Source organism: Camelina sativa, chromosome 2 (assembly GCF_000633955.1).
Source record: "Camelina sativa cultivar DH55 chromosome 2, Cs, whole genome shotgun sequence".
In the NCBI taxonomy this organism is placed as follows: domain Eukaryota; kingdom Viridiplantae; phylum Streptophyta; class Magnoliopsida; order Brassicales; family Brassicaceae; genus Camelina; species Camelina sativa.
In genome coordinates this window covers 23514940-23540010 of record NC_025686.1, presented here as the reverse complement: position 1 = coordinate 23540010, position 25071 = coordinate 23514940, and the positions used below count along the sequence as shown (strand labels likewise).

At 34.8% G+C, this 25071-nt stretch overlaps 6 protein-coding genes across 6 annotated transcripts; 4 read left to right on the top strand and 2 right to left on the bottom strand.

Annotated features, from left to right (window-relative positions):
• LOC104734076 lies at positions 3610-5438 on the bottom strand. The gene is made up of 7 exons (XM_010453583.2): positions 5156-5438; positions 4705-4760; positions 4485-4604; positions 4318-4396; positions 4146-4232; positions 3988-4050; positions 3610-3891 (listed from the first exon to the last, which is right to left on the bottom strand). The coding sequence occupies exons 2-7, from the start codon at positions 4758-4760 to the stop codon at positions 3814-3816; spliced, it is 483 nt and encodes a 160-aa protein (XP_010451885.1). The 5' UTR covers positions 5156-5438; the 3' UTR covers positions 3610-3813.
• On the top strand, positions 5635-8673 carry LOC104734072 (TBC1 domain family member 5). Its single transcript, XM_010453580.2, has 5 exons — positions 5635-6047; positions 6202-6308; positions 6422-6598; positions 6668-8301; positions 8394-8673. The coding sequence occupies exons 1-5, from the start codon at positions 5848-5850 to the stop codon at positions 8514-8516; spliced, it is 2241 nt and encodes a 746-aa protein (XP_010451882.1). The 5' UTR covers positions 5635-5847; the 3' UTR covers positions 8517-8673.
• On the bottom strand, positions 8957-12178 carry LOC104734061 (putative clathrin assembly protein At5g57200). The gene is made up of 14 exons (XM_010453570.1): positions 11957-12178; positions 11784-11853; positions 11558-11655; positions 11320-11458; positions 11104-11231; positions 10927-11016; positions 10725-10841; positions 10561-10626; positions 10402-10482; positions 10230-10307; positions 9924-10118; positions 9765-9840; positions 9549-9682; positions 8957-9479 (listed from the first exon to the last, which is right to left on the bottom strand). The coding sequence occupies exons 1-14, from the start codon at positions 12044-12046 to the stop codon at positions 9069-9071; spliced, it is 1773 nt and encodes a 590-aa protein (XP_010451872.1). The 5' UTR covers positions 12047-12178; the 3' UTR covers positions 8957-9068.
• On the top strand, positions 12556-13617 carry LOC104756183 (F-box/kelch-repeat protein At3g18720-like). The gene has a single exon (XM_010478727.1). The coding sequence runs from the start codon at positions 12556-12558 to the stop codon at positions 13615-13617; it is 1062 nt and encodes a 353-aa protein (XP_010477029.1).
• On the top strand, positions 16518-19208 carry LOC104756173 (F-box/kelch-repeat protein At3g18720-like). Its single transcript, XM_010478716.1, has 2 exons — positions 16518-16629; positions 18478-19208. The coding sequence occupies exons 1-2, from the start codon at positions 16518-16520 to the stop codon at positions 19206-19208; spliced, it is 843 nt and encodes a 280-aa protein (XP_010477018.1).
• Positions 20459-25056, top strand: LOC104734055 (phosphatidylserine decarboxylase proenzyme 2). The gene is made up of 21 exons (XM_010453564.2): positions 20459-20758; positions 20881-20960; positions 21077-21101; positions 21197-21256; positions 21340-21408; positions 21527-21616; positions 21700-21750; positions 21899-21982; positions 22185-22276; positions 22350-22502; positions 22603-22687; positions 22782-22893; positions 23069-23169; positions 23250-23297; positions 23399-23545; positions 23683-23778; positions 23873-23947; positions 24066-24158; positions 24350-24436; positions 24508-24558; positions 24702-25056. The coding sequence occupies exons 1-21, from the start codon at positions 20570-20572 to the stop codon at positions 24807-24809; spliced, it is 1896 nt and encodes a 631-aa protein (XP_010451866.1). The 5' UTR covers positions 20459-20569; the 3' UTR covers positions 24810-25056.

Below are 25071 nucleotides of genomic sequence, written 5' to 3'. Positions count from 1 at the left end.
GTCTATAATGCTAATTAATTATATTGGATTTGTTTACTGATTGTGTTTAACAGGGTATACAAGGAAACAAATGTAAACTATTGGATTTGTCTAAGGGTGACGTCATTGTTGCTGAGGGGCGTTGGGAGACACAAGAACCAAGTGCGTTGGTTAACGGAATTCCTCTTGGACCAAAAGCAGTTAAAGTATTTGTGGATTCAGTAAAGCAGCCTGATACATCACTATGGAGACCTACAGCTGAAATGTCATTTCTTGAGGACTGTTTGATGGCTTACGTATCTTGGCCCCTGAGTAAGGTTGATTTTGAAAATCCCTCAACTCCAACTGGTCAGAATGCTACATCACATGCTTCTTTGTCTGCATCAAAGGCCAAGTCTGCAGCCACAGCTTCTAAGTCTGCTACAGAGTCCAAAACTTCAGCAACAGCTTCAAAGGCTGCATCGCAGGCCAAATCTGCATCTATGTCTTCTAAGTCTGCATCTGGTTCTGAGTCTCCTGTTGATGATGCAACGGGTCCAATATCACCAATAAAGAATACTTTACCATCACAGTCTCCTCTCAGGAAGTCTCCAGTAAGTGTTTTCATATGTTATGAAGTTGTTTTTGTTAATTATATGATGACTGATGGTTTATATTGTAAACATGGCAGCGCATTAATAAAGTTATTTCCAAGGAGAATAAGAAGTGCAAGTTGATGGATTTAACTGAAAAGAATAGGGTTGTGGCTGAAGGACGATGGGGAACAAATGATCCAGAACATAAGGTTCACTTTACTCGCTTGGGTTCTAATGCAGTTAAAGTGTGGATAGATGTTGTGAAGGTGAAAAATGTAAAAGTTTGGAGGCCATCCGATGAAATAGAGATTATTGAAGATGCACTTAGCTCCTGCATTGCTTGGCCAGAGAACAAGGTCATTATGTCTTAAACTGATGGTTTTATTGTGTAATGTTAAGTACTTGAGATTGCTTGTTTATTTTGGATGTTCTTGAGACTTTGATGGTAAACTGATGTTCTTGAGACTTTTGTTATGTATTTTGGATCTGAGACGTTTATTAATCAGATTTTATGAGATTTTATAAAACAGGTTATGTGTGCTATAATCACATATCAGAAAATGCTATAAAAGTACAGGTAAACGTTATGATAAAAGAATATACCATAGCACAGTAAACAAGATAAAACAGCATTTCGCAACAGCTATATTAGATATGTATAACATAGCACGAAAAATTAAATATTGTATAAATTTTTGCAAAATTATAATCTTGATAATACAGCAGTTTATTAGAGCTATGCTATAAAACTATAACATAGCACGAAAAAACAAATGTTGTATAAATTTTTTCAAAATTATGATCTTGATAATATAGCAATTTCTTAAAGCTATGTTATATTTTTATAACATAGCATACGTAATAAGTGCTATTGTATATGGGGTACATATAATAACAGTGCCCTAAAACAGCGCTCATGAAAACGCTATCAAAGACCTATGATAGCGTTTTTCTCTGGTTAACAATGTGCATATTTGTTGTAGTGCAAGGTGGCAGTCGGGCGTTCCAGAGACAAAGGCTACATCATGGTGTGAAAAAAACTTCCACGAATATATTGGAAAATTTTAGTTACTATCAAAAGATTTTACGACGTTAAAAAATGGTCTTTAGTTTCATTGGTTGTCTGAGCAAGCCATTTTGAGATAGCTAAAAGACGTGAGCATGTTTTCTCCACACATAAGGAGGGGAGAGTTGAGATTCTCTCTATGGTAAAGGAGGTTAGACGAAAGGTTATCTCCCCGAGGAAGGAAGGTGGAGCCAAGGTTCTCTTCATAGTGGAAGAGGTTGGACGCAAGTTTTCTCCATAGGAGGGCAGAGCCGAGGTTCTGTCATGGTTGGTTATATATTTGTAATATACAGTATATTTAGGTATAAAAAACACACTGTTAATCGTAACATACATAAAAAATTTGTAACTAGATATAAATCTGTATATTATAGCAAACATAAAATTTATAAATAAAGTACAACAAATTTTCATATAATTTTATAAAATTTAATTTAATTTACAAAATTTTAAACCCGCACAACGGGCGAGTCCTTATCTAGTTCTTTATAAATTAGAATCCAATAAGACAGTATTATCCCTCAAAATTCAAGTAAAAGTTTTCTACGCTAACACTGTATCCAGAAAAGTTAAATGCTAAAACATTTACGACGGATTTGTACATAAATCATATTTTATTGTGATAGATGTTAAAATATCGTAATAGGATAATATCATAAGTTCATAACTCTGGATCTGATTGATAGTCGGCAGCATTCAGCAAAATGACATACACACATTGTGGTTATGAAGTTTTAAGCCAAAATATACATGTGTTGAAATAAAACAAACCATTAAAAAAAATATCCCTGATTTGATATTATTTTGTCTATATCTATTCACTTTTTTTTTTTTAATTTCTCAAATTTTACAGTCCACTAAATCCTAAGCACTGAAAATTATACTATACAGTACGTACAGAACTTTTAGGTAAGGGAACAAAACATTCAATTATCCGAGAAGTCAATAGTGGTATGGGAAAAAAGCAGGGGTACGTGGTTAGATCAAACTCATCAAAGTATTCATAAACAGATGCAACATCGGCATTTTCTATGTATCATTAATGTGATCCGTCGACCAGTCGCCAGATCATCCCGGATTTAATTTAGAACTGCCTGCAAAGATATTCATGCATTTTTTTTTTTTTTTTTTTAAATGGCATGCAAAGATTCATGCATTTTTATTTAATGTATATTTTTTTAGCAGTAAGAACAAAATAATTGATATGAGGAATATGTTTCTCCTACGTATGTCATTTATGGCATCTAAAGAGAAAGAGATAAAATTTGAACAAATACTTTAAAGATAGAGACGATGACTCAACGAATTATATCACTGATCGAGATCTTACTACCGTAATGCTAACATCACATATTCCCAACTAAATGCATTAACTAGATATAATCACTGATTGTAATAAGTAAAAAAAAAAAGCTAACATGACCCGTTTCCAACTAAAATCATTAACTATATATAACCGTTGCTTGTACTAAGTTTTAATGGTGTCAATCTATGATGTTTAATCCGTAGATCAAAAATGAACCCACAGGTTATAATGTGGGATGCAAAAATAAATGAATGAGTTCAGTGAGCTAGCCGAACCACTGCATGACTGCCAGCAACAGTTTCAAGCGGGTCACATATTCATGGGCAACCAATGACTTGCAAACATGCTATCATGTTCCTTTTATTATTTTGTACAAAACTTTTAAACAGCTCTAACATTGCCCCTTCATAAGTGAGGTAATAGTGTAATACTATAAATTTTCTTAAGTCGGCCATATTCAACACAAAAAGAAAATTAGATTGGCCGAGGAGAGGACTATATTATCTATACATTCAATTGTTAACATGTAGATGAATCATGCATAGGTCAAGGGTAGGAACTTGACTGGTCATGTGAACGATGATTAAACCTTAAGCAGCCAGATGGTTCGATTTGCCACGTATATAAAATCATATCAAATGCCCTTTTCTCTTAATTAGCATTCTAATGTTACACAGCTCTGATTAGTGATTAATTGATTATTGATTCATGCAAATTGAAGAACTTGGAACATTCTCCGACATCATAAGAGTTTTTTGATTTCGTTCTTTCTAAGGCAAAAGGGAAATATAGTAATACACTAGTTCTAGAAACAGTCATTGGTAGCTCAAAGAAGCCACTGATACACTCATAAATTCCTTTCGAATCATACCGGCCTTTGATTTGCTTCATTTGGGATCCGAAGTACGAACTCCCTGGCGCTTGAAAAATTCTCTGAATCCATAAGGACTCATATCATAATTGTACTGCCAAACGAAACAAACAAGAAAAGTTATACCACTCTTTAGACTCTGCAATAGATGAATATGTGTAAAAAGACAATTTGTGATGGTTCAACTTACAGGTACAACTTTCACTGAATACCGAGTGATATTTGGATCCTGTACCTTTCCTTCATTACCCGCCTGCATCAGAAAGATATATCATTCCACGAGATACACGAAAGCGTACGTGGTTTAAAGAGGTTAGATACTAGGAATACAAGAACTTAGAGCTATACTTGTTGTGGGCTATGGAATATTTCAATGAAAGGATATTCGCTTTTCTGACGAGTTATACAGAATCCAGGATACTTGGGGCACTCAACCTGACACAATTCCAAACACAACAGTCACTATAATGGTTTAGAAAGTTTCCATTTTGTATTCTTTTTATATTGTTAAGGAACTCACCCGCATAAATTTTATGTTGGGATAGAACTCAGCAGCAGCTTCCTCAAGCATCCGGTCAAGATGTTGTGTGTAGTTACTCCTGTTTTACAAAAGAAGACAGCACCTAAATTGGAAACATAGCAAAGAAGGAGGGTAATATGAAGGGTTTTGGAGAAGGTCAAATTTACCTAATGGTGAATGCGACAACCACGGGATAGCCCTGATGAAGGAGTTGCACAAACTCTCTTTCTGATGTAAAATGGAGAACACGAGATGGCCCGAGATCCTTAGGGTAACCACTGTAATACCTTCATTTTCAACAGAAAGATCAACCCTTTTTCATGATTGGTCTCTACAATGTCGCAGTTATAGAATTAACGAACGAAACAAACTCAAAAAAATCATTACTTGCAAGTGGAACGAAGCTGAAGAAGCATTCTATCAAGAAATGTTAAATCTCCCATCTGAGAAAACCAAATATATATATCAGAATCAATAAAATATCCTGATAGCTTATTAGGTGAAAACAGACCAAAACATAAGAATATTGAAGATAATCTAGTCAATTAAAGGTATATATTTTCTCTCAGGCATTTCATCGAACAACATGGGCGCACTAAAAATAAACAACCACTGATCTAATCACCCTAAAGCAAAAACACTCATGTGGGTTTCCAAAAACGTATCCAAACTTGGAATTAAACGCATAAAGAATCTAAATTTCGCCAATCAAACAAAAACCCAGATAAAAGGGGGATGGATCTTATGGAAATTGCAATTCGCTTAGTTCTATATATTTTCTAGTGAAACGAATTGGAATACACATATATACATAAAAGCTGTCGAGGAGATATTAAACCTGAAGGCTTTGTTCGCTGCTTCTTCCGAATTTACTCCCACTGCCCTCAAACAAAGCCTCCAACCAGAATCGTCGGTTATAATTCCAAATTGAAGAGGAAGACAATGCAAGTATTGATTTTTTTTTTGGGTTCGTCTTAGCTTTTGAGTTAAGCCCGTGGGAAACAACAAAGTAACAATCTTTAGAACAAGCCAATGTGTGTATTTTTTAAAAAAAAAAAATCTCAGCTTCAGATGCTCTCTCCCACGTTGTGTTTTCCTTCTCGTATTGTTTGTTTTGGGTTTTGTTTGGGTTCAGTAAAATGTAACAGCAATGATGTCTTCTTTTTTTTACTTTTAACTGTTGTTCTGTCCTCTTTGTCGTTTTACTAATTCCTTCTAAAATCAATATTTTTAACAGTTTTTACTTATTCAGGTAAAAACGAACCTCGACTATGAAACACGTCGTTTTCAAAGAACCTAAACCATTCTCAGCTCCAAAGTCTCAAACCAATCCCAGATTCTCAGCCTCATGAAATGAAAAAAAAAAAAAAAGAATACAAATTTTGATTCCATTTTTGTCCAAAGCATAAACTTTTGTTTTCCTCATAAACAAAAGAACACAACTTTTTTTTGTTAAATTTTGTCGTCGAAACAAGAATGAATCTATTTGGCACGAAATCGAAAGTTGGATGAAAGCAAAAACATTGTGTAATGGCGATTCATGAAGAAATCGAGATATCAAGAACACAACAAGACCCTCCTTGCACTTCTAACGCATCTCCGTCATCTCAAGATCACCGTTTCGAAAAGCTTCGCGGTGTCCGATGGCGAATCAACCTCGGAATTCTCCCGTCTTCTCCTTCCTCCACCATTGACGAGCTTCGAAGAGTAACCGCTGATTCCAGAAGAAGGTTTTTTTACTTTCCCCTTCATTTTTTTTCACCATTCTTAGTTACAACAATTCCAGATTCAGACTCAGATCAATTCATGGAAACACAAGTTTTGTAAAAAGTTTTGATTTTTATTTGTAAAGTTTTGATTTTTATGTGTTTTGTTTCTTCTTAGATATGCTGCTTTGAGAAGACGACTTTTAATTGATCCACATTTGCCCAAGAAAGGAGGAACCACTTCTTCAGATCTAACTATTGATAATCCTTTATCACAAAATCCTGGTAAAATATTCAAAACTTTACTGTCTCAGTTCTCTCAGACACATTCAATTGCATTTTCTCTCCAATGTTAGTAGTAGTGATGATATGTGTAAGCCTTCTGGATTGTTGTGTAGATAGTACTTGGGGAAGGTTCTTTCGTAACGCAGAGCTCGAGAAGACGCTAGATCAAGATCTTTCTCGGTTGTATCCAGAGCATGGAAGTTACTTTCAATCCTCTGGTTGTCAAGGGATGCTTAGAAGGATACTTCTCTTGTGGTGTTTGAAGCATCCTGAGATTGGTTATAGACAAGGTTAGAAATACTAGGTTTTGTTTTTAGGTTGAATTGAGAATGTGGTTTTAACCGAGTTTTTGGTTTTAGGGATGCATGAACTATTGGCTCCTTTGCTTTATGTTCTTCAAGTGGATGTGCAGTATCTTACGGATGTGAGATCAAACTATGAAGATCAGTTCATTGACTTGTTTGACGAATTGGCGTTTCAAGAACGTGATTCTGGAACATATGATTTCGATATAAAAAAGGTTTTAGATGATTCCATGGAAGAAGAAGAAGAAGAAGAAGAGGATGGTGCATCATCTGGAAGCATCAATAAGAAGAAAAAACCAAAGAGTTTTGATGAGCTTGACAATGAGACGCAAACTGCAGTGTTGCTAAGTGATGCATATGGAGCGGAAGGCGAATTAGGTATCGTTCTCTCTGAGAAGTTCATGGAACACGACGCTTACACAATGTTTGATGCTCTTATGTACGGTGGATCATCCCTCGGTTCAGTTTCTGTAGCAAATTTCTTCGTGTATTCTGCTCCAAATGACTCTGTCACGGGACTGCCTCCTGTGATCGAAGCTTCTGGTGCGTTGTATCATTTACTGTCTCTAGTTGATGCTTCTCTTCATAGCCATCTCGTTGAGCTTGGTGTTGAACCACAGTACTTTGCTTTACGTTGGCTACGGGTTTTGTTTGGGAGAGAGTTTCCTTTGTATAATCTATTGATTCTGTGGGATGAGATATTTTCTGCTGACAATTCTGAGGTGGAGAGAGGTGTTGTTGAGGCTGATTTAGGGTTTGAATTCAGGATCCTTAGCTCTCCAAGAGGAGCTCTAGTTGCAGGAATGGCGGTTTCGATGATACTTTATCTTAGATCATCGCTGCTGGCAACCGAAAACGCAACTTCTTCTCTCAAGAGGTTACTGAATTTTCCAGAGGACATTGATCTGAGTAAAGTGATCGAAAAGGCTAAGACTTTGCAGGGTCTTGCTTTGGAAATCAATGCTCGTCGTGATTTAATTCCTAAAGGGTCGAGAAAACAGATGAGAGGTCACAGCTTATCGGTTGATTCGATCTCACTTGGTTCTTCTTCTCCTGTGGGAATAGTACCTGAGAGCTACTGGGAAGAGAAGTGGAGAGTTTTGAACAGCGCAGAAGAAGAAGAAAGGAAGCAAAAAGCGTTGTTGCAGAGACCAAAAGCTGGGAAGAAGAGTTGGTCGGAGAGAGTAAAGCAAAGGCTTTCAAGAACAGAATCTGATCCTTCACCTGCTGAAGCTAACCAAAGTGGAAACAAGCCGCCTATTAGACGAAGTTTGCTCGATGATTTATCTCGACAACTCGGTGAAAAAGAGGTTGACACTCCCGAGTTACCAAACCTGGATACTGATATCGAACGCTCATCTACAGTATCTGATTCACTCAGCTTGGACTATGAGGAGAACAGTTCTGATAGAGGCAGAAGCGAGAACCACACGGAGTTGCCTCTTACGGTTCCTGAGAACGAGTCAGAGACTACATCAGGGATGAGTATCTTTAAAGAGAGAAATACTTTTTCAGGTCAATTCCAGAGGCTATGGAGATTAGGTAGAAACTTGTCAGGTGAGGAGACCTCTGAGACGAAAGAAGCTACACCGATAGATTCTGAAGATGGAAAGACAGATTCAGATTCAACTGCAGGTAATGGAGATGCGTTAAAGAGTACAGGACGGTCCATGCTTGAACATATTAAGGTAAAATTTTGCAAATGGAATGATGGATTTGATTATTATGAACCAAAATTAGACATGACTAGACTCAAATTTGTCAATGTTTCGGTAATCAGGTAATAGAGTCAGTGTTGGAGCTAAGTTCACCGGAGAATATGACTGATAACGGAAGACTAACAGTTGAAGAAGCTCTTAGAGAACTTCGAAGACTTGGAAATATGTTGTTGTCGGAAATGTAAAGTTTTATTTTCAGAATCCTGGCTTTACATTATTGTAAAAATTCATTTGTCTCTACGTGTGTATGCGTATGTGTGTGAGAGAGAGAGTGTGTGTAATTGTAATTGTAATTGTAATTGTAATGTGTATATCAGAAATTTTGATGAGGGTTTTGTTTTACTTGCAGTTATATCACAGTAAGATAAGAAATTTAGGTTTCTTCTACCACAAGGGACCTGAGGTTCTTTGGACTTTGTTCACCCTAACGGGTTTTTAACGGTTCTTTGAGACAAGAGAAGTGAAGAGTGCATTAAATTATATAACTTTCCCTCCTTTTTTGGCGCCTTACTCCAATCTATTGTGGACAAAACATAAATAGAGGGAACAATACAAATGAATAAGGTATATATTAAGCTGAAATAAGTATTCAAATTAAGGAAAAGAAGAAAATTCCTGACAATGTAGAAGAGTTTAATACTAGAAAAGAATGAAAGAATAATAAATAATAACCTGAATCAAATCAAAATCAAGAAGACGATTAAAGAAGTGACGAGTCACACTGAGATGACCTTTTTCTAAAGGAGCATATGATGCTGACTGTGTTGCTGTTGAGTACCAGATGAAGGAGGAGCTGGGAGAGCGAGGAAGTCACCAAATGGGTTAGGAGATGAAGAAGATGCAGGATTTGGTGAGAACTGATGATGGTGATAAGGTGAATAGTTGTTGTTGTTATATGGAATTTGACTATTCATCATCATCATTTGCTGTTGTTGCATTGCCATTTGAACGTTGGTTGGTGGAGCCATGTTATTAGACATTGCAAAAGGATCTTGTTGCATCCCAAAGGGGTTAGGAGTCGATAAGGCTGGTTCTATGGCTGTAGCTGTGGCTCCAAATCCGTAACCAGCGTTGGTTAGTTGGATCTGTCTTCTTGCTGTATCGTCTTCGTAGAGACTGTCTAGTAGAAGATTGTCAAATCCTCCACCCTGTAAACAAAGATACCATATGAGTATGAATAGAGAATTAATGAGTTCAAAGTCTAATGTGAGACTTACGAGTTTTGTAGCTATTGTAGGACGAGGGTTGTTGTTATTATTGTTGTTCTGTGGTGTGACTAGTGCAAGTTCCCAACCACTTCCTCCAGCTTCTATTAAGCTTAGACTATTAGATGGACCTGATGTTTCATGTCCTGTGGAGAAAATTTCTCATTCAATTGTGATAATGTTTGAAAAAGGGGCCTAGATGTTACTAAAATGGTTATTTTTTTATACCTGGTGGATATATTGCGAGAGCGAATGCGTTGTTTTGTTCTATCTCTGCAGCTTTTGGGTTTATTTCATGCAGACCCTGCACCAATCCAAGGAAAAGTGTCAATGAGTATTGAGGTTTGGTATATTGACTACAATGTATTAGAGATGATGAAGACTCACTAGTAAGTCATCAGTGTCTATCAATGGTGAAGGTTTAGCTTCTTCCTCTTCTTTCTCTTCTTTAGGCTCTTCTTCCTCTTCTTCGATAAGCGGCTGATCGTTCTCGGTGTTTTCGTTTTGGTTTTCTTCTTCTGCAGGTTCTTCAGGCTGTTCTTCTTCTTGCTCTTGTTCTTCTTCCTCTTTTTCTTGATACTCCTGTTATAGAAACAGAACAAAATGTCAAAGTCCTAAGAAGACCACCATGATCATCAGCATTAAGTTCAACCAAGAATTGAGAATATGATAAGAGATGAAGTTTCTTTTTACCAGTTTTTTCTGTACAGAACCACTCTGAGGTGCTTCTTTAATGTACTCTTCCATTGTCGCCAGGAACGAAGGAGGAGGCTGAAACAGGATTTTAGATAAAATGAGAAGTGAATCCACACAACTGTTTAATTCACAAATATAAACCTGATCCCAAAAAAAGCTAAGAACCAACCTGTCTTAAGGTTGGGAATTGAAAGTTCCTTGCAAGCTCTAGCCCTTTGCAGTAATCATAAAACTCAGCCAAATTTTCAGCCTATGCAAAGAAAAAAAAATCAACAAGCAAAGCTTAATATATATAAGAATCAGAAAAAAAGATTTGAAGTTGCTTCACCTGTTGACCAGCCCGTTTATATATGTTTAGAGCTTTAACTGCATCATGTCTTGACATCTCAAAGAACTATAATGACACAGAGAAAACTACAATCTATGAATAGAAAGCGCAGCGCGAATTAAAGAGCTAAAGCAGGGAATGAAACTGATTGCTTTGGAACAGACCATGTCAACAAGATTAATGATTCCATCATTGATAGCACAATAGATTTTGAAGCTTTCTTTAAGCACCAATGCAAGTGCATATTGGATTAGATAGTTGCTATAAGCTGCTCCTTCAGGCTGCAAAGCTGAAAACAAATAAGAAAGAAATCTTCTCCATCGCAAAAAAAAACAAAACTGAATCTGCTTGCATATATGACTTTACTTGACATCCAATAAGCCGGTAAAGAAGCTGTTGCAACGCAGGTAACTGTTCTAACAGATCTTCACCAGACAACATCCTTGTTCTATGCGTCTACATAACCATTTAACCAAAGGTTTCTATTAAAACATATCTAATAAATGTTTCTTCATGATGAGTAGTAGTTAGGAAGAGACAAACCTTGGAAGCTGCACCTGAAGCTTTAGGCAAACGCTCTGCCTCGATGTCATACTTTAAAACTCGATAACACTCAAGCCGCTCTTCTAAAAAGAGCGCGTATGTTCTAACCCAAGCAGAACAGTCCCAGGCTGCATGCATCAAAAACATTCAAGCTTTTGAGAATATATGTATCAACAAGAACTATACAAATGCAAAGAGAATTAGTTTAGTAATCACCAAGAGGACTTGTGTCGTCTTTGAAGTTAGAAATTCTGAGAATGTGTCTTCTGTGTGAGTAATTAAGAAGCTCTTCTCTAAATGTTGGATCACCTTCTCTTAATGTTCTGTGAATTACTATTAACACCTTCATTGCAACCTGTGTGATTTGTCAAATTAATTCAATAAAACTTTACAAAGAAAAGTGCGTTTTAGAAAAAAAAATCAGAATCATGTTTATTATAAGAAGAGAACTTACAACCCAATTGCGAGTTTTGGATAATCTTTTTGATAATGCATGAATGCAATAAGCTACATCTGCTCGTGGTTGTATCACAGATGTCGCCGAGAATATTTCTATAGGAATTTTCAAAAGAAGCATCGTTACATTCTCCGAATCATATCACAAATATGGTAATGTTAAATTGGGAGATGACGTTAAATCATATCATATCATATCACAAAAACAGAGGAATTTAACTTACTACGAACATGACGTTCTTTTGGTGGAGATTCAACATGATTCGTTGCCTTGACGATCGCAATATCTAAATCCTATACATTAACGATCAAAAACATGCATCAATGATCATTTTTATATAGAATCTAAATCTTTTTTCATATTTTGAATTTTCAAGATTTACAAAAAAATGGTGACCTTGAATTCGCTGTTGACCTTAGCGAGACCAACGGTGGTGGTATCCTTAAGCGCTCCATAGGCTTTTCGTAAGCTCGTGAACGTTCCCATTCGATCTGATCCGACACCTTTCTGAGAAATAAAAACGTATCGTACGTGATCTGGGTGGGAATGTGGGTAATGATGTGATCTGAGAGCAAAGAAGATAGAGAAAGAGAGAAGATGATTTGATGATGTTTTGATTAAGATTAATTGGCTGTAGTACAATAAACGGAATCACAACGATAACAAGAATTGTTTTTTTTTTTTTCTTTACAATAAGCTTCTTCGTCACCCTCAAAACGTGCGTAACAGAATATTAGTGATCTGGATCATTTCCTTTTTCCCTTTCTTTTTTTTAATTATAATAGCAAGTTAATTACAGATTCTTTATTTTTTTTGGTATATATTTGCAAAAAAAAAGGAAAAATACATTGTATTTTTTACGAGAATATATACCACCGCCTATTTACTTTTCTTACTTTTCTCAACCGAAATCTGAAGTAGGGTTTAGGTTTTGCCTTCTTACGTTTGATCTAACCTTAAAATTCTTCTAATTTTCGGTTGCGGTAGAGAAAACCATGGATCAGAAGAAGAAGTGTATTACAGGATTATGGGAACTAAATATTCCATCAAATCTCTTGCAAGCGATACTGTCCCGCCTCGGATTAAAAGCTAACATACAAGCCTCTGTTGTCTGCAAGACGTGGTGTGAAGCAGCTGTTTCTGTCAGGAAGAGAAAGTTACAGCCTCCTCTTCCTTGGCTTTTTTATCTAAAAAGAGGAAAGTACATTCTTTTCGATCCATCACGGTCTCAAACATACTACCAAACTTCTCCGGAGTTAAAGGGGGTAAAGGGCAGTGAAATATCTTGTTCTAAGGATAAGGATGGTTGGTTGCTTGTGTCTTCAGCTAATTACTCGAAACCGGTTTTTTTCTTTAACCCGTTTACCCGGGAGCGTATCAACTTACCCAAAAGGTCGTCTGGCAATTTCTCATGTAATCAGTTATCTTTTTCAGCCGCTCCTACATCAAGTAGTTGTTTGGTGATCTCGTTAACCAGCTATAGTCACGAAAACTCTGTGATTACTTCTTGGCGACCTGGTGAAACCGTATGGAAAGTCCATCGATTTAGATACCGGCCACCCAGAGGCATGTGGACCAAATGTGTCTTCTCGAATGGTGTGCTCTATTGTCTCAGTACCTCCGGCTACCTCAGCGTTTTCGACCCGTCTAAAGAAACTTGGAATATTCTTCGAGTGAGACCCTGGTCATATCCCACCGTTGGTCCTAAAGAATTCGGTAGGCGAGTGTTGATGATGGAGAATGAAGGAGACATCTTTGTTATGGTTTTGCACCACCCCGACAACAACCCATCAGTGTTTAAACTAAACTTGAAATACATGAAATGGGAAGAGAAGAGAGATGTTGGTGGCTTGACAATATTTGCAAGTTACCCTGGCTCTTTTATAAGAGCTAGTCTCTCGGCCAATGAGAGGAACAAAGTGTATCTATCGGCTAAGGAGCCACACAGCGTATACTACTCCCTCGGTGATGAGGAAAGCTCTGGTCTTCCTACAAATATATATTTGTCTAAACGCATCGCTTGGGTCGATCCACCTCACAACAACGTTATTTTGTGATATCATCCCTATATATGTTTTCTCCTTTTCTCGTTTAAAAAACTTTTATTTATGCGTTTTGAAGTTTTATATGTTACATTGTAGCTCGGATACTCTTCTAGAAACATAATTTGGATCAAGTTTCTAAAAATCCAATGAATACTCTTTAAGAGTTAATTTGATCACAAGTACTTCAATCTGATTCTTAACTCTCTAATATCGCACGTACCTCTTTACAAATCTATCTATGCTTCATAATTGGACTTTTCTGTTTATGGTTAGTACATTTAATAATTAATCAAGGGGAACCTCATATGGATTCCGCGCTTGTTCTTACATGCTTTGTTTCGAAGTAGTCGTGATCTTATTCCCTTTTTATGTTCTAAGGTATAGCTTGAAAGGAGCTTAATTAGCATACAAATAGCTAGCTTTTAGATACATTAAAAGCTAAAGGGACTAAGACAAAATTAGCTAGTAAAGTAAGTAAACTACTCGTTTCTTGAATTGAGTATTATCTATTCAATTATTTTAAAACGTTTCTCTCTATATCTTCTTTAATTTGTTTGATATTAATTAGAATCAATCACTCAACAATGGACAGCCTTGACCACGAATAGAATCAGATTCAAGAGTCTTACCAAGCTTTACAACAAAGGAAGCACCAGGACTGACTATTTTAGAAGAGGTCAATCAATATAAACATTTTCAAAACTTTTCTTCAATTTGAGCTTTATATCAACAACTCAACACGTATTTAATATTGCCTGTATTACTCGAATTAAAGTTTCGCAGAGTTTCATTATGTTGACAGCTAAGTTAAAACTACTACGTAGACCTACGCAGGCCATATGAATTTTTTTTTTAAAGAAACATAAAGACATACTACATCTTTAGACTCTGATTTTTAAGGCCATCATTACTACCACGAGTTGTTCTTAATCTTATTCTTATTTTTTCTTATTACCCGACCACCTACTCGATCCAGTACACGATTGCTTGCATCGTGTATCCCGGTCGTATAGTTCTTTGCTTATTCTTTTTAGTTGTGTTCATTCTAGGTTGTTATATAAAAATAAAACCCACTTTATTGATTGACTTGACTTTTATTGTTTTGATCATAATTTATCTGTTAACAAACAACTATGAGAAGGTTTACCAAACATATATTTATCAGTTGTTTTAAGTATAATTTTTTGTAGTTAATATAACTATAACTATATCATAGGAATTTCAACGAAATCAAATTAATATGAGAGTTACAAATTATGTGATAAAATACGAAATTTAATAAAATATGTGAGAAGGTTCATAAATACTTACATTTCTTATTTTTCAAATATAAATTGTTAATGTAACTAATAATATCTGATAAGAATTTCAATCAACACAAATTATATATCTATTATCTTATTATATAAAGTATGGTTTCAAAAGTTACTAATTCACCAGATCGTGATATATGTCAATTTCAAAAGTTACTAAATCATAAAATCGTGACACATGTCAATTTTACACAAATTCCTAACTATAGAAAGAAAAGGAATCTTTAAGAAAATCAAGAAATTTAAATATTTTTATTCATAAAATAAATTATAAAGATAATCTTACAATAAAGAAACATATTTAGGACCCGCGGTATATTGCGGAGTAAGTTTTAATTTTTTTTAAACATAAGGAAATCTTTCTACCTTATTTAAACATAAATATATGATTCCTTTTTATCTTTATTTGAATTTATATTTAAATTATATAATACATTTAGTTGATAAAATTTGTCATTATTTCCTGCATATGATGTTATACAAATTTTTTTAAACGGACATATATTACTCAATAGATGAATAAAAAAATATGGGTACAATATCTCACATCGCCTAAAAAATATGGCAATGGTTCATAGTCATATTATAAAAGAGACCAAAATGATTCAGAATACAGATGAGTAGAAAAATTATCAGGCATTCAAAATTAAAAAAAAAAATATTTGGTTTATTTCGGTTCTTTATCTTAATAAATAACATATGAACTCAATCTAATATTTATAACACAAAATAATAAATATTAAAAATTAAGATGTTATAGTGCGAGTTAAAATATCTCGAGATGAGGTTATGTAGAGGGACGGGGTTTATCGACATTTATACAAATTTAAAATATCATTAATTCGGTGTTACACAGGTAAAACATTATTTCATTATTTTGTTAACACTATCGGTATCCGAAAATAGATATATCTACTTAAATTGATTAAATAAATATTATTTAAATAAATAAATTATATTGCGGTATTATATAATTTAAACAAAAAAATTAACAATTATTATATAGTTTTAACATTTTAACCAACAAATACAACTTATAATTTAAACGTTTTTGTTATAAATAATTTTCCCCTCCTAATCTAGTCTTATTATATAAAGTATGGTTTCAAAAGTTACTAATTCACCAGATCGTGACACATGTCAATTTCAAAAGTTACTAAATCATAAGATCGTGACACATGTCAATTTTACACAAATTCCTAACTCTAAAAAGAAAAGGAATCTTTAAGAAAATCAAGAAATTTAAATATTATTATTTATAAAATAAATTATAAAGATAATCTTACAATAAAGAAACATGTAGTTTGTAAAGGAAATCATTCTACAATAATTATACTTATACAAAAAAATTCCTACCTTATATTGAATAATTGGTCTAATCCTAAAAGAAAAAGAATTTAAATATAAAGATACGTAGTCTCTCATATCTTTGTCATATATATAGAAAGAGGAAGAGGTTATTCCAATGTATCAAACTCAATTAGAATTTTCAACACTACAGTTGGAGACCAAAATGGAGACCAAAACTGTAAAAAGATAAATAAAAAGTCAGCCAACAAAATGTATAGAACTATTATGAATAATGATCAGATTGTTACGATGGAGAAGACGCTTAGAGATGAACCTCATATGCGGCTTAAACTAGCTACACTAGAGGTATGGGTCAACAAACTAAATCAATGCGTAATGGATCAACAAACTAAATCAATGCGTAAGTATAAAACTCATATTCCGCTGCGCATACATATTTTTTCATCATTGACTAATATTATTTTACAAAGTATGGGGACCCAGCTTACAACTATGTAGCTAAGAAAATGGTAACAAATTCATTTTTTTTTTCCAAAACACTTTCATCTAACAAAAACATATATTGCAGGAGTTATAGCAAAAGATCAAACGAAGTTAGAACTAGCAAATGTTCAAACCCATCAAATTTATCTTCTATATATATAAAGTTGGTTTTTCTCTCTTTTCTTTCCTCCACCTCATCAGTTATTATTTTCAATTTTAATGAATTAATTCACATCATTAAAAAACATAAAATCTAAAGTTAATGCATCAATTATTTCATTTATTTGTGTAATATTTTTCTTATTATTAAAAACAATCATTTCAAATAATTTAAACTAAAATATAAACTAAAAACAAAATGAAAAAATACAAAAAAATGTCAAAGTATAATATAAAAAGAGATTACATAAACAAAGATATATATATAAAAAAAAATATATTAATCAAGTGCTCAAAATTTAAAATAATGTATATATTTTAGAAAAATGTAGAAGGTTACTTGAAATAAAATATATTAAAGAAAACTTATTCTGAATATCACACATACAAATTAAAAGTGAAAAATAGCAAGAAAGAATTTGAAAAAGCTATTTGTAATAAAAACAATTACAATAGTAGTGGTAGATTGTACAATTCTAATTAAAATTTAAAAGAATTATATATTTGGATAAATACACATATTTAAAAGTTAGAGTAATCTTATGAGTTTGTAGATTTAGGAGAATCAAAATAAAAGAACATTGTATAGACCATAGTAGACTATACTATTTTAAAGTAAAAAAAATTATATATGTGAACATAATTTTTCTTTTGTCAAACAGTTAAGATATAATGCAATATTTGATGTTATAATATGATATTTATGGATAAAAATGAGTCCAATTATGAGTTTTATTACTAGGAAACAATACTTATGTGTAGTATATAACACTATTAAAGAGACTTTAATAATAGCAAGTTAATAAGTATTGTTTCCTAGTAAAGAGACTTTAATAATAGCAAGAGTCCCTTTTTTTTATAATAGCAAGTTAATAACAGATATTCTTTATTCTTTTTTGGTATATTTGCAAAAAAAAAGTAAATTGTAATTTACGAGAATATATACAACCGCTTTTGCCAAAGAGTTGGAAAAAAGTTACAACTACTATTTGACCAAACTCGTGGCGTTCAAAGTTACAGTTGGAGATAATGAACTGCCGGACTTGCTGCCGTAAAAAACTTACACGCCCTAAAAAACGTACACGGCGGCGACTCCGGTGTCAATACGATCGTACACAACGCGTTGTCAAAGCCCACACAGTGAAACACATTGTTCAGGCGCCGTAAGTTTTTTTTTTTAACTTTTCTCAATCGAAATCTGAAGTAGCTTGGGTTTAGGTTTTGCCTTCTTACGTTTGATCTAACAGTAAATTCTTCTAATTTTCGGATGTGGTAGAGAAAACCATGGATCAAAGAAGAAGTGTATTACAGGATTATGGGATCTAAATATTTCATCAGATCTCTTGCAAGAGATACTGTCCCGCCTCGGATTAAAAGCTAACATACAAGCCTCTCTTGTCTGCAAGACATGGTGTGAAGCAGCTGTTTCTGTCAGGAAGAGGAAGTTACAGCCTCCTCTTCCTTGGCTTTTTTTATCTAAAAAGAGGAAAGTACATTCTTTTCGACCCATCACGGTCTCAAACGTACTACCAAACTTTTCCGGAGTTAAAGGGCAGTGAAATATCTTGTTCTAAGGATAAGGATGGTTGGTTGCTTGTGTCTTCAGCTAATTACTCGAAACCGGTTTTTTTCTTTAACCCGTTTACCCGGGAGCGTATCAACTTACCCAAAAGGTCGTCTGGCAATTTCTCATGTAATCAGTTATCTTTTTCAGCCGCTCCTACATCAAGTAGTTGTTTGGTGATCTCGTTAACCAGCTATAGTCACGAAAACTCTGTGATTACTTCTTGGCGACCTGGTGAAACCGTATGGAAAGTCCATCGATTTAGATACCGGCCACCCAGAGGCATGTGGACCAAATGTGTCTTCTCGAATGGTGTGCTCTATTGTCTCAGTACCTCCGGCTACCTCAGCGTTTTCGACCCGTCTAAAGAAACTTGGAATATTCTTCGAGTGAGACCCTGGTCATATCCCACCGTTGGTCCTAAAGAATTCGGTAGGCGAGTGTTGATGATGGAGAATGAAGGAGACATCTTTGTTATGGTTTTGCACCACCCCGACAACAACCCATCAGTGTTTAAACTAAACTTGAAATACATGAAATGGGAAGAGAAGAGAGATGTTGGTGGCTTGACAATATTTGCAAGTTACCCTGGCTCTTTTATAAGAGCTAGTCTCTCGGCCAATGAGAGGAACAAAGTGTATCTATCGGCTAAGGAGCCACACAGCGTATACTACTCCCTCGGTGATGAGGAAAGCTCTGGTCTTCCTACAAATATATATTTGTCTAAACGCATCGCTTGGGTCGATCCACCTCACAACAACGTTATTTTGTGATATCATCCTTATTTATGTTTTCTACTTTTCTCTGATGAAAAAAAACTTTTATTTTATGCGTTTTGAAGTTTTATATGTTACATTGTAGCTCGGATACTCTCCTAGAAACATAATTTGGATCAAGTTTCTAAAAATCTCTCTAATATCGGACGTACCTCTTTTACAATCTATATATACTTCATCATTGGACTTTTCTGTCTATGAGAAACTCTCTTTGAATCTACCAATGCACATGATCTTAGCATATTTAATCATTAATGAAGGGGAAACTCATATGGATTCCGTGCTTGTTCTTACATGCTTTGTTTCGAAGTAGTCGTGATCTTATTCCCTTTTTTGTTTTAAGGAGCTTAAGCATACAAATAGCTAGTTTTTAGGTACATTAAAAGCTAAAGGGACTAAGACAAAGCTAGCTAGTAAAGTAAGTAAACTACTCGGTTCTTGAATGAGTATTATCTATCTATTCAATGATTTAAAACGTTTCTCTCTATCTCTTCTTTAATTTGTTTGATATAGAATCAATCACTCAACAATGGACAGCCTTTGACCACGGTCCACGAATAGAATCAAATTCAAGAGTCTACCTAATCACACGCTTTTACAACAAAGGAAAGCACCAAGTTAGAAGAGGTGGTCAATCAATATAAACATTTTCAAAACTTTTCTTCAATTTGGGCTTTTATATCAACTACTCAACACGTATATAATATTGCCTGTATTTGATTAATTGATAATAGAAATAGCCACTCGAATTATATATTTAACATACGGAAAAAAGTTTCGCAGAGTTTCATTATGTTGACTGCTAAGTTAACACTACTACGTAAATACATACTACATCTCTAATTTGAAGGTCATCATGACTTTGATTTATAAATTTTTAATGTGGATATTGAAAACATTTACAATATTCTACACCATGATAAAATTGCAGTAATAAAAAAGAATAGGCACATTTTTCACTACACACACCACTAAAGAATATGCTTATAATAACTTTACAAAGAAAAACAAATCATTAACTTGAATCACTATATGCTCATTTTAGTATAGAAAATTACAAAAAAACGTTGTGTAACGTAGAAGGTGGAAGAGATGACCACTGAAAAACATTCCGATTTGTATTCGGTATTCCTATCTTTATAATTTTTATATAACCACAGCCGAATCTTTGAACCAACCCAAAAAAAAAACAGAGTATGGCATATAAATTAATATTAGAGACGGTCACAGTTTGGGTCATCAGAGAATAAAAAGAGCTCTAAATCTCTCTCTCTCTCTCTCTCCTTGTCTTCGTTTTCCTCAATCTTCGATCCGTTAATCAAAGCAGGTGCGTTAGAAAAAAAAAACAGAGAGGTATTATGGGAAACGGAAACTCAAGGGAGGCTAAAGGATCGCGAAGGTCAAGGCTAATACAGAAGCTTCAAAAGTTTCGCACTCACCGTCGTCATTTACGTAGTCGTTGTTCTCGAAACTCTGCCGGAGTGGTTAATCAAAAAGCTGTAACCGCCGAGGATTTCTCCGGCATTGCCCTTCTCACTCTCATTGGCGTATGAAATACGATTTCGTTCTTTCATCTTAGACTAAGATTCTTAGGGTTTTTTTTTTTAATTTTATATTGTTACGTTTTACGTTTTAGTGATGTGAAAGTGTAGTTTTTGTTTCTGTCCAGGCGGATATGAAGTTTAAGGACAAGTGGCTCGCTTGTGTTTCGTTTGGTGAACAGACTTTTAGAACTGAGATCTCTGATACGTAAGTCTCTGCCCATATATATATTCTTAGCTTTCATTTTTTCTTCTTCTAATTCTTCCTCGTAAAGTTCCAAGGAGTTACTGATAAATAATATTCTGTTTTTGTTAAATTTGCAGTACAGAGAAGCCAACTTGGAACTCTGTAAGTCGTCCCGAACCATGTCTTTAGATTACTTTTGGTTCTGTTTCGACACTTTTGTCTAATCTAAAATACGGTTTGTGTTTCTTTGTAAATAGGAAAAGAAGCTTCTCTTGGAGAAAAATGGACCAAGTCTCGTTAGGATTTCAGTATTTGAGGTTTCTCTCTTATCCAGGTTTTGAGTTTACTCATGATATTTGCTTCTTTGATTTAAAAGGATTATCCTTTCTTGTTGGTGCAGACCAATAAGCTCTCAAGGAACAAAATCGTTGGTTACTGTGAGCTTGATATATTCGATTTTGTAGTGCAGGTCAGAGCAATTAATTTTTTTTGTTGCTTGATGTATTGAGCTTGTAGTAAAATGTTACAAGGCCATGAATGATATTAGTATAGATGAGGAAATTTCGCTTTCTTTTGGCATGATACAGGAACCTGAGTCGGCTTCTAAGTCATTTGACTTGTTAGATCCCACATCATCCAAAGTTATTGGCACCATTTTCCTTTCATGCGCTATTGAGGTACAGTGACAGTAGTGAAAAAAAACTTTGAGAAAATGAAAGATCAATGGTTTCTGATGGTTTGCTTGCTTAAATCTTTGCAGGATCCTGTTGAAACCGAGAAGCGATTTGCAAAACGAATCTTGTCCATAGTGGTATGTTTTACCTAAATCTTAATTCCACTCTTATCTATTCTGTTCTTTCTTTGGCACACTTTAATGTTTATTGCTTCTCTTAAACAACATTTTGTAGACTATTAGAAATAAACAGTTTTGATAGTTGGAGTTGTTTGACAATGTGCAGGACTACAATGAAGATGGACAACTCTCGTTTTCAGAGTTCTCTGATTTAATAAAGGCTTTTGGAAATTTAGTAGCTGCTAAAAAGGTTAGACTTTAAAGCATCTTTGTCACACCTATGCCATTAGTAGGTGCATGAAAGTATTTTTTTTTTTTGTCTCTTTTAGCACAATTTAGTGTGTTTGAAAGTTTCAAGGATAATAAAACTATGCCGCTCAGCAGATCGAGATGCTAGATTGCTGCATTTCTGCTGAAGGTGGACTTGATGTTTTCACTGACTTATTTACCAGAAAGAGGACTTGTTCAGAGCTGCTGATCTGAATGGTGACGGTGTTGTGACCATTGACGAGTTGGCTGCCCTTCTTGCTCTTCAACAAGAAAAGTAATAAATTATTTTCATAACAAATCAATGTATACATCCTGGAGTACTATTAAATTTGAATTCTCTAATGCAGGGAGCCAATTATAAATAATTGTCCGGTGTGTGGTGAGGCACAACTCTCTGACAAGCTCAACGCGATGATTCATATGACTCTTTGTTTTGACGAAGGAACGGGTAATCAAGTGATGACCGGAGGGTTCTTGACTGATAGACAAGCTTCATATGGGTGAGAAGTCTCTTTATTTAAACCTCATTAACCAGACATCTCTAAAAACAATTTATAGTCTTCCTTTATTGACACATCATATTTTCAACGTGTTGTTCAGATGGATGTTCAAACTAAGTGAATGGACACACTTATCAACTTATGACGTTGGTTTGAATACTGGTTCAAGTGCTTCACATATTGTGGTATCCCTCTTTTGTTACCCTCATAATTTTTTACTTATCTCTGATGAAGAACAAATGTTTTCACTTTATTAACGTGTTTTGCTTCTTGCTTTAGGTGATTGACCGGAAGAGTAAGAGACTTGTGGAAGAGTTGATTGACTCAAAGATTGTTCTGTCCATGAGAGCTATATACCAGTCAAAAATTGGACTTCGACTTATGGATCAAGGTAAACTATTTAGCACTATTACCTTTCAAATACACATGACCATTCTGACCTATATGATTAGCTAATGTATTGTCACTACACAGTTTTGTTGTGCCTAAAAGCTTCATATTCTCGCCATGATGCAATCTAACAAATAACACAATTTATGTATGCTTGATTAATCTTCTTGATTCAGGGGCAAAGGAGATTCTACAGAGACTTTCTGAGAAGCAGGGGAAGAAAATGAACTCAGTTGAATCAGCCCAAAAAATACCAAGCTTCCTTGAGTTCTTTAAGGCATGCAAAACTACTATTTATTATGCTATAATGTGGTACTTTGTTTTTAGGTTTTGAGTTAATGTTTTTATATGTTGCAGGATCAAATAAACATGGCTGAAGTAAAGTATCCTCTGCAACACTTTAAGGTATGTAAGAAAATCCAAATGTGTCTAGTTCTTAGACTTCCCAAGAAAGCCATATTAGCAAATGACTAAGTATAAAAGAATGATGATTTCTGTACTTGCAGACGTTCAATGAATTCTTCATCCGGGAACTGAAACCTGGTGCAAGACCAATTGCTTGCATGAACCGCAATGATGTTGCTGTATGTGCTGCTGATTGTCGATTAATGGCATTTCAGTCAGTGGAAGATAGTACCCGATTTTGGATCAAGGTATTAAATGATTTTTAGTGTAGCTTACTATATAGCTATCATGCAGGATTAGAACTCTCTAAACAAATGAATTAGCTGATATAAGTTACAACACATCCTAATATTTCTGTATGTATTGATTCTGCATTAATTGATAGGGCCGGAAGTTTTCAATTAGAGGCCTCCTTGGGAAGAGTGTGCATCCAGATGCCTTTCTTGATGGATCTTTGGTGATATTCCGACTAGCACCACAGGTGCGGCGAGAATGGATATTTCCCTACTGAAACACAGATTCATATGCTAAAAACATTACAGAGTTGACTGACGCATTTCTTGACAATGTTACAGGATTATCATAGGTTTCATGTCCCTGTCTCAGGAGTCATTGAAAAGTTTGTGGATCTTTCTGGAAGCTTATATACGGTATGTGGTTAACTGGTTATGCATCCGTCTGTCTTTACTTAGTCCAAGATTTCTTCTCATCTCCATCATGTTTTCTTATGACACTCACTTTTGAAATCTTGATGAAACCGCCTTGTAGGTTAATCCTATTGCGGTCAATAGCAAATACTGTAATGTTTTCACAGAAAATAAACGGACTGTTGCCATTATTTCAACAGCGGAGTTTGGAAAGGTTTGTAACCAGTATAATACTCACAAGCTTTCTTTCTTGATATGTGGCTTCGATATAGAACGGCTAGAAGATGTTTATGATTTACCAGGTGGTAATGTTTAGATTCCAGAAAGGAGAAACCAGTTTACAAACGGATCAGAATAGTAATATGTATAACATAAAATCAATGTCAGCTAATAAGTCTGTAACAGGTAGCATTTGTTGCAATCGGTGCAACAATGGTTGGTAGCATCAATTTTGTTAGAAAGGAAGGAGAGCGTGTGACAAAAGGGGACGAAGTAAGCAGTTTCAACTTTTATCTCAAGAAACACTTCAAGAAAAAAATGTCTAACCTCATCTTAACTTGCAGCTTGGTTATTTCTCTTTCGGTGGAAGCACTGTTATATGCGTCTTCGAAAAGGTTAGCACATTCTTTAAAGCTTAAGAACAATTTTATGCTTTTATAAAAAAAAAAAAATTAATAATGCATTCACTGGATATTTTTTGTTTGTTCAATCTATCTTGCATCAACCTTATTTTTTTCACTTAAAACACATTTTGCAGGACTCGATCCGGATCGATGAGGATCTATTGGTTAACAGTGGTAGGTCCTTAGAGACACTAGTACGTGTTGGAATGCAACTAGGCGTCTCCACAAGGACGTTGGTCTGAAAATCTTTACCCCTGAATTGATTGGATCATTTGGTTTGATTTTAAGTTCCCTCTTGTTTCATGCATATATAATAACTCTGTATATAACAAATGATATCTCCTTGGTATTATATATACGACCAATGAGCTTTACGTATCAATTGATTTGTCACCGGTTTTGATGACTCAAACAAGCAATGGGCAGTGAAACAAACAGGTGTAATGTGTACAAGGCCTGCTAATTATAGTTTGAGCCATTGAGATTGGTGAAAAGTCCATGTCC

Bases quoted from the DNA above. Each gene is read 5' to 3' on its own strand.
- LOC104734072 (XM_010453580.2), top strand. From the start codon at position 5,848: ATGGCGATTCATGAAGAAATCGAGATATCAAGAACACAACAAGACCCT. The intron at 6,599-6,667 runs GTTAGAAATACT...TTTTGGTTTTAG, and splicing joins TGAGATTGGTTATAGACAAG to GGATGCATGAACTATTGGCT. The intron at 8,302-8,393 runs GTAAAATTTTGC...TTCGGTAATCAG, and splicing joins CCATGCTTGAACATATTAAG to GTAATAGAGTCAGTGTTGGA.
- LOC104734055 (XM_010453564.2), top strand. From the start codon at position 20,570: ATGGGAAACGGAAACTCAAGGGAGGCTAAAGGATCGCGAAGGTCAAGG. The intron at 20,759-20,880 runs GTATGAAATACG...GTTTCTGTCCAG, and splicing joins CCCTTCTCACTCTCATTGGC to GCGGATATGAAGTTTAAGGA. The intron at 22,277-22,349 runs GTAATAAATTAT...TCTCTAATGCAG, and splicing joins CTTGCTCTTCAACAAGAAAA to GGAGCCAATTATAAATAATT.
- LOC104734076 (XM_010453583.2), bottom strand. From the start codon at position 4,760: ATGGGAGATTTAACATTTCTTGATAGAATGCTTCTTCAGCTTCGTTCC. The intron at 4,605-4,704 runs GTAATGATTTTT...TTGAAAATGAAG, and splicing joins CAGCTTCGTTCCACTTGCAA to GTATTACAGTGGTTACCCTA. The intron at 4,233-4,317 runs GTGAGTTCCTTA...GAATTGTGTCAG, and splicing joins CCAACATAAAATTTATGCGG to GTTGAGTGCCCCAAGTATCC.
- LOC104756183 (XM_010478727.1), top strand. From the start codon at position 12,556: ATGGATCAGAAGAAGAAGTGTATTACAGGATTATGGGAACTAAATATT.
- LOC104734061 (XM_010453570.1), bottom strand. From the start codon at position 12,046: ATGGGAACGTTCACGAGCTTACGAAAAGCCTATGGAGCGCTTAAGGAT. The intron at 11,232-11,319 runs GTGATTACTAAA...TGATGCATGCAG, and splicing joins AGACGACACAAGTCCTCTTG to CCTGGGACTGTTCTGCTTGG. The intron at 10,483-10,560 runs GTGAAGCAACTT...TTCTTTGCATAG, and splicing joins ATAAACGGGCTGGTCAACAG to GCTGAAAATTTGGCTGAGTT.
- LOC104756173 (XM_010478716.1), top strand. From the start codon at position 16,518: ATGGAGAAGACGCTTAGAGATGAACCTCATATGCGGCTTAAACTAGCT. The intron at 16,630-18,477 runs GTAAGTATAAAA...TTGTGTCTTCAG, and splicing joins TCAACAAACTAAATCAATGC to CTAATTACTCGAAACCGGTT.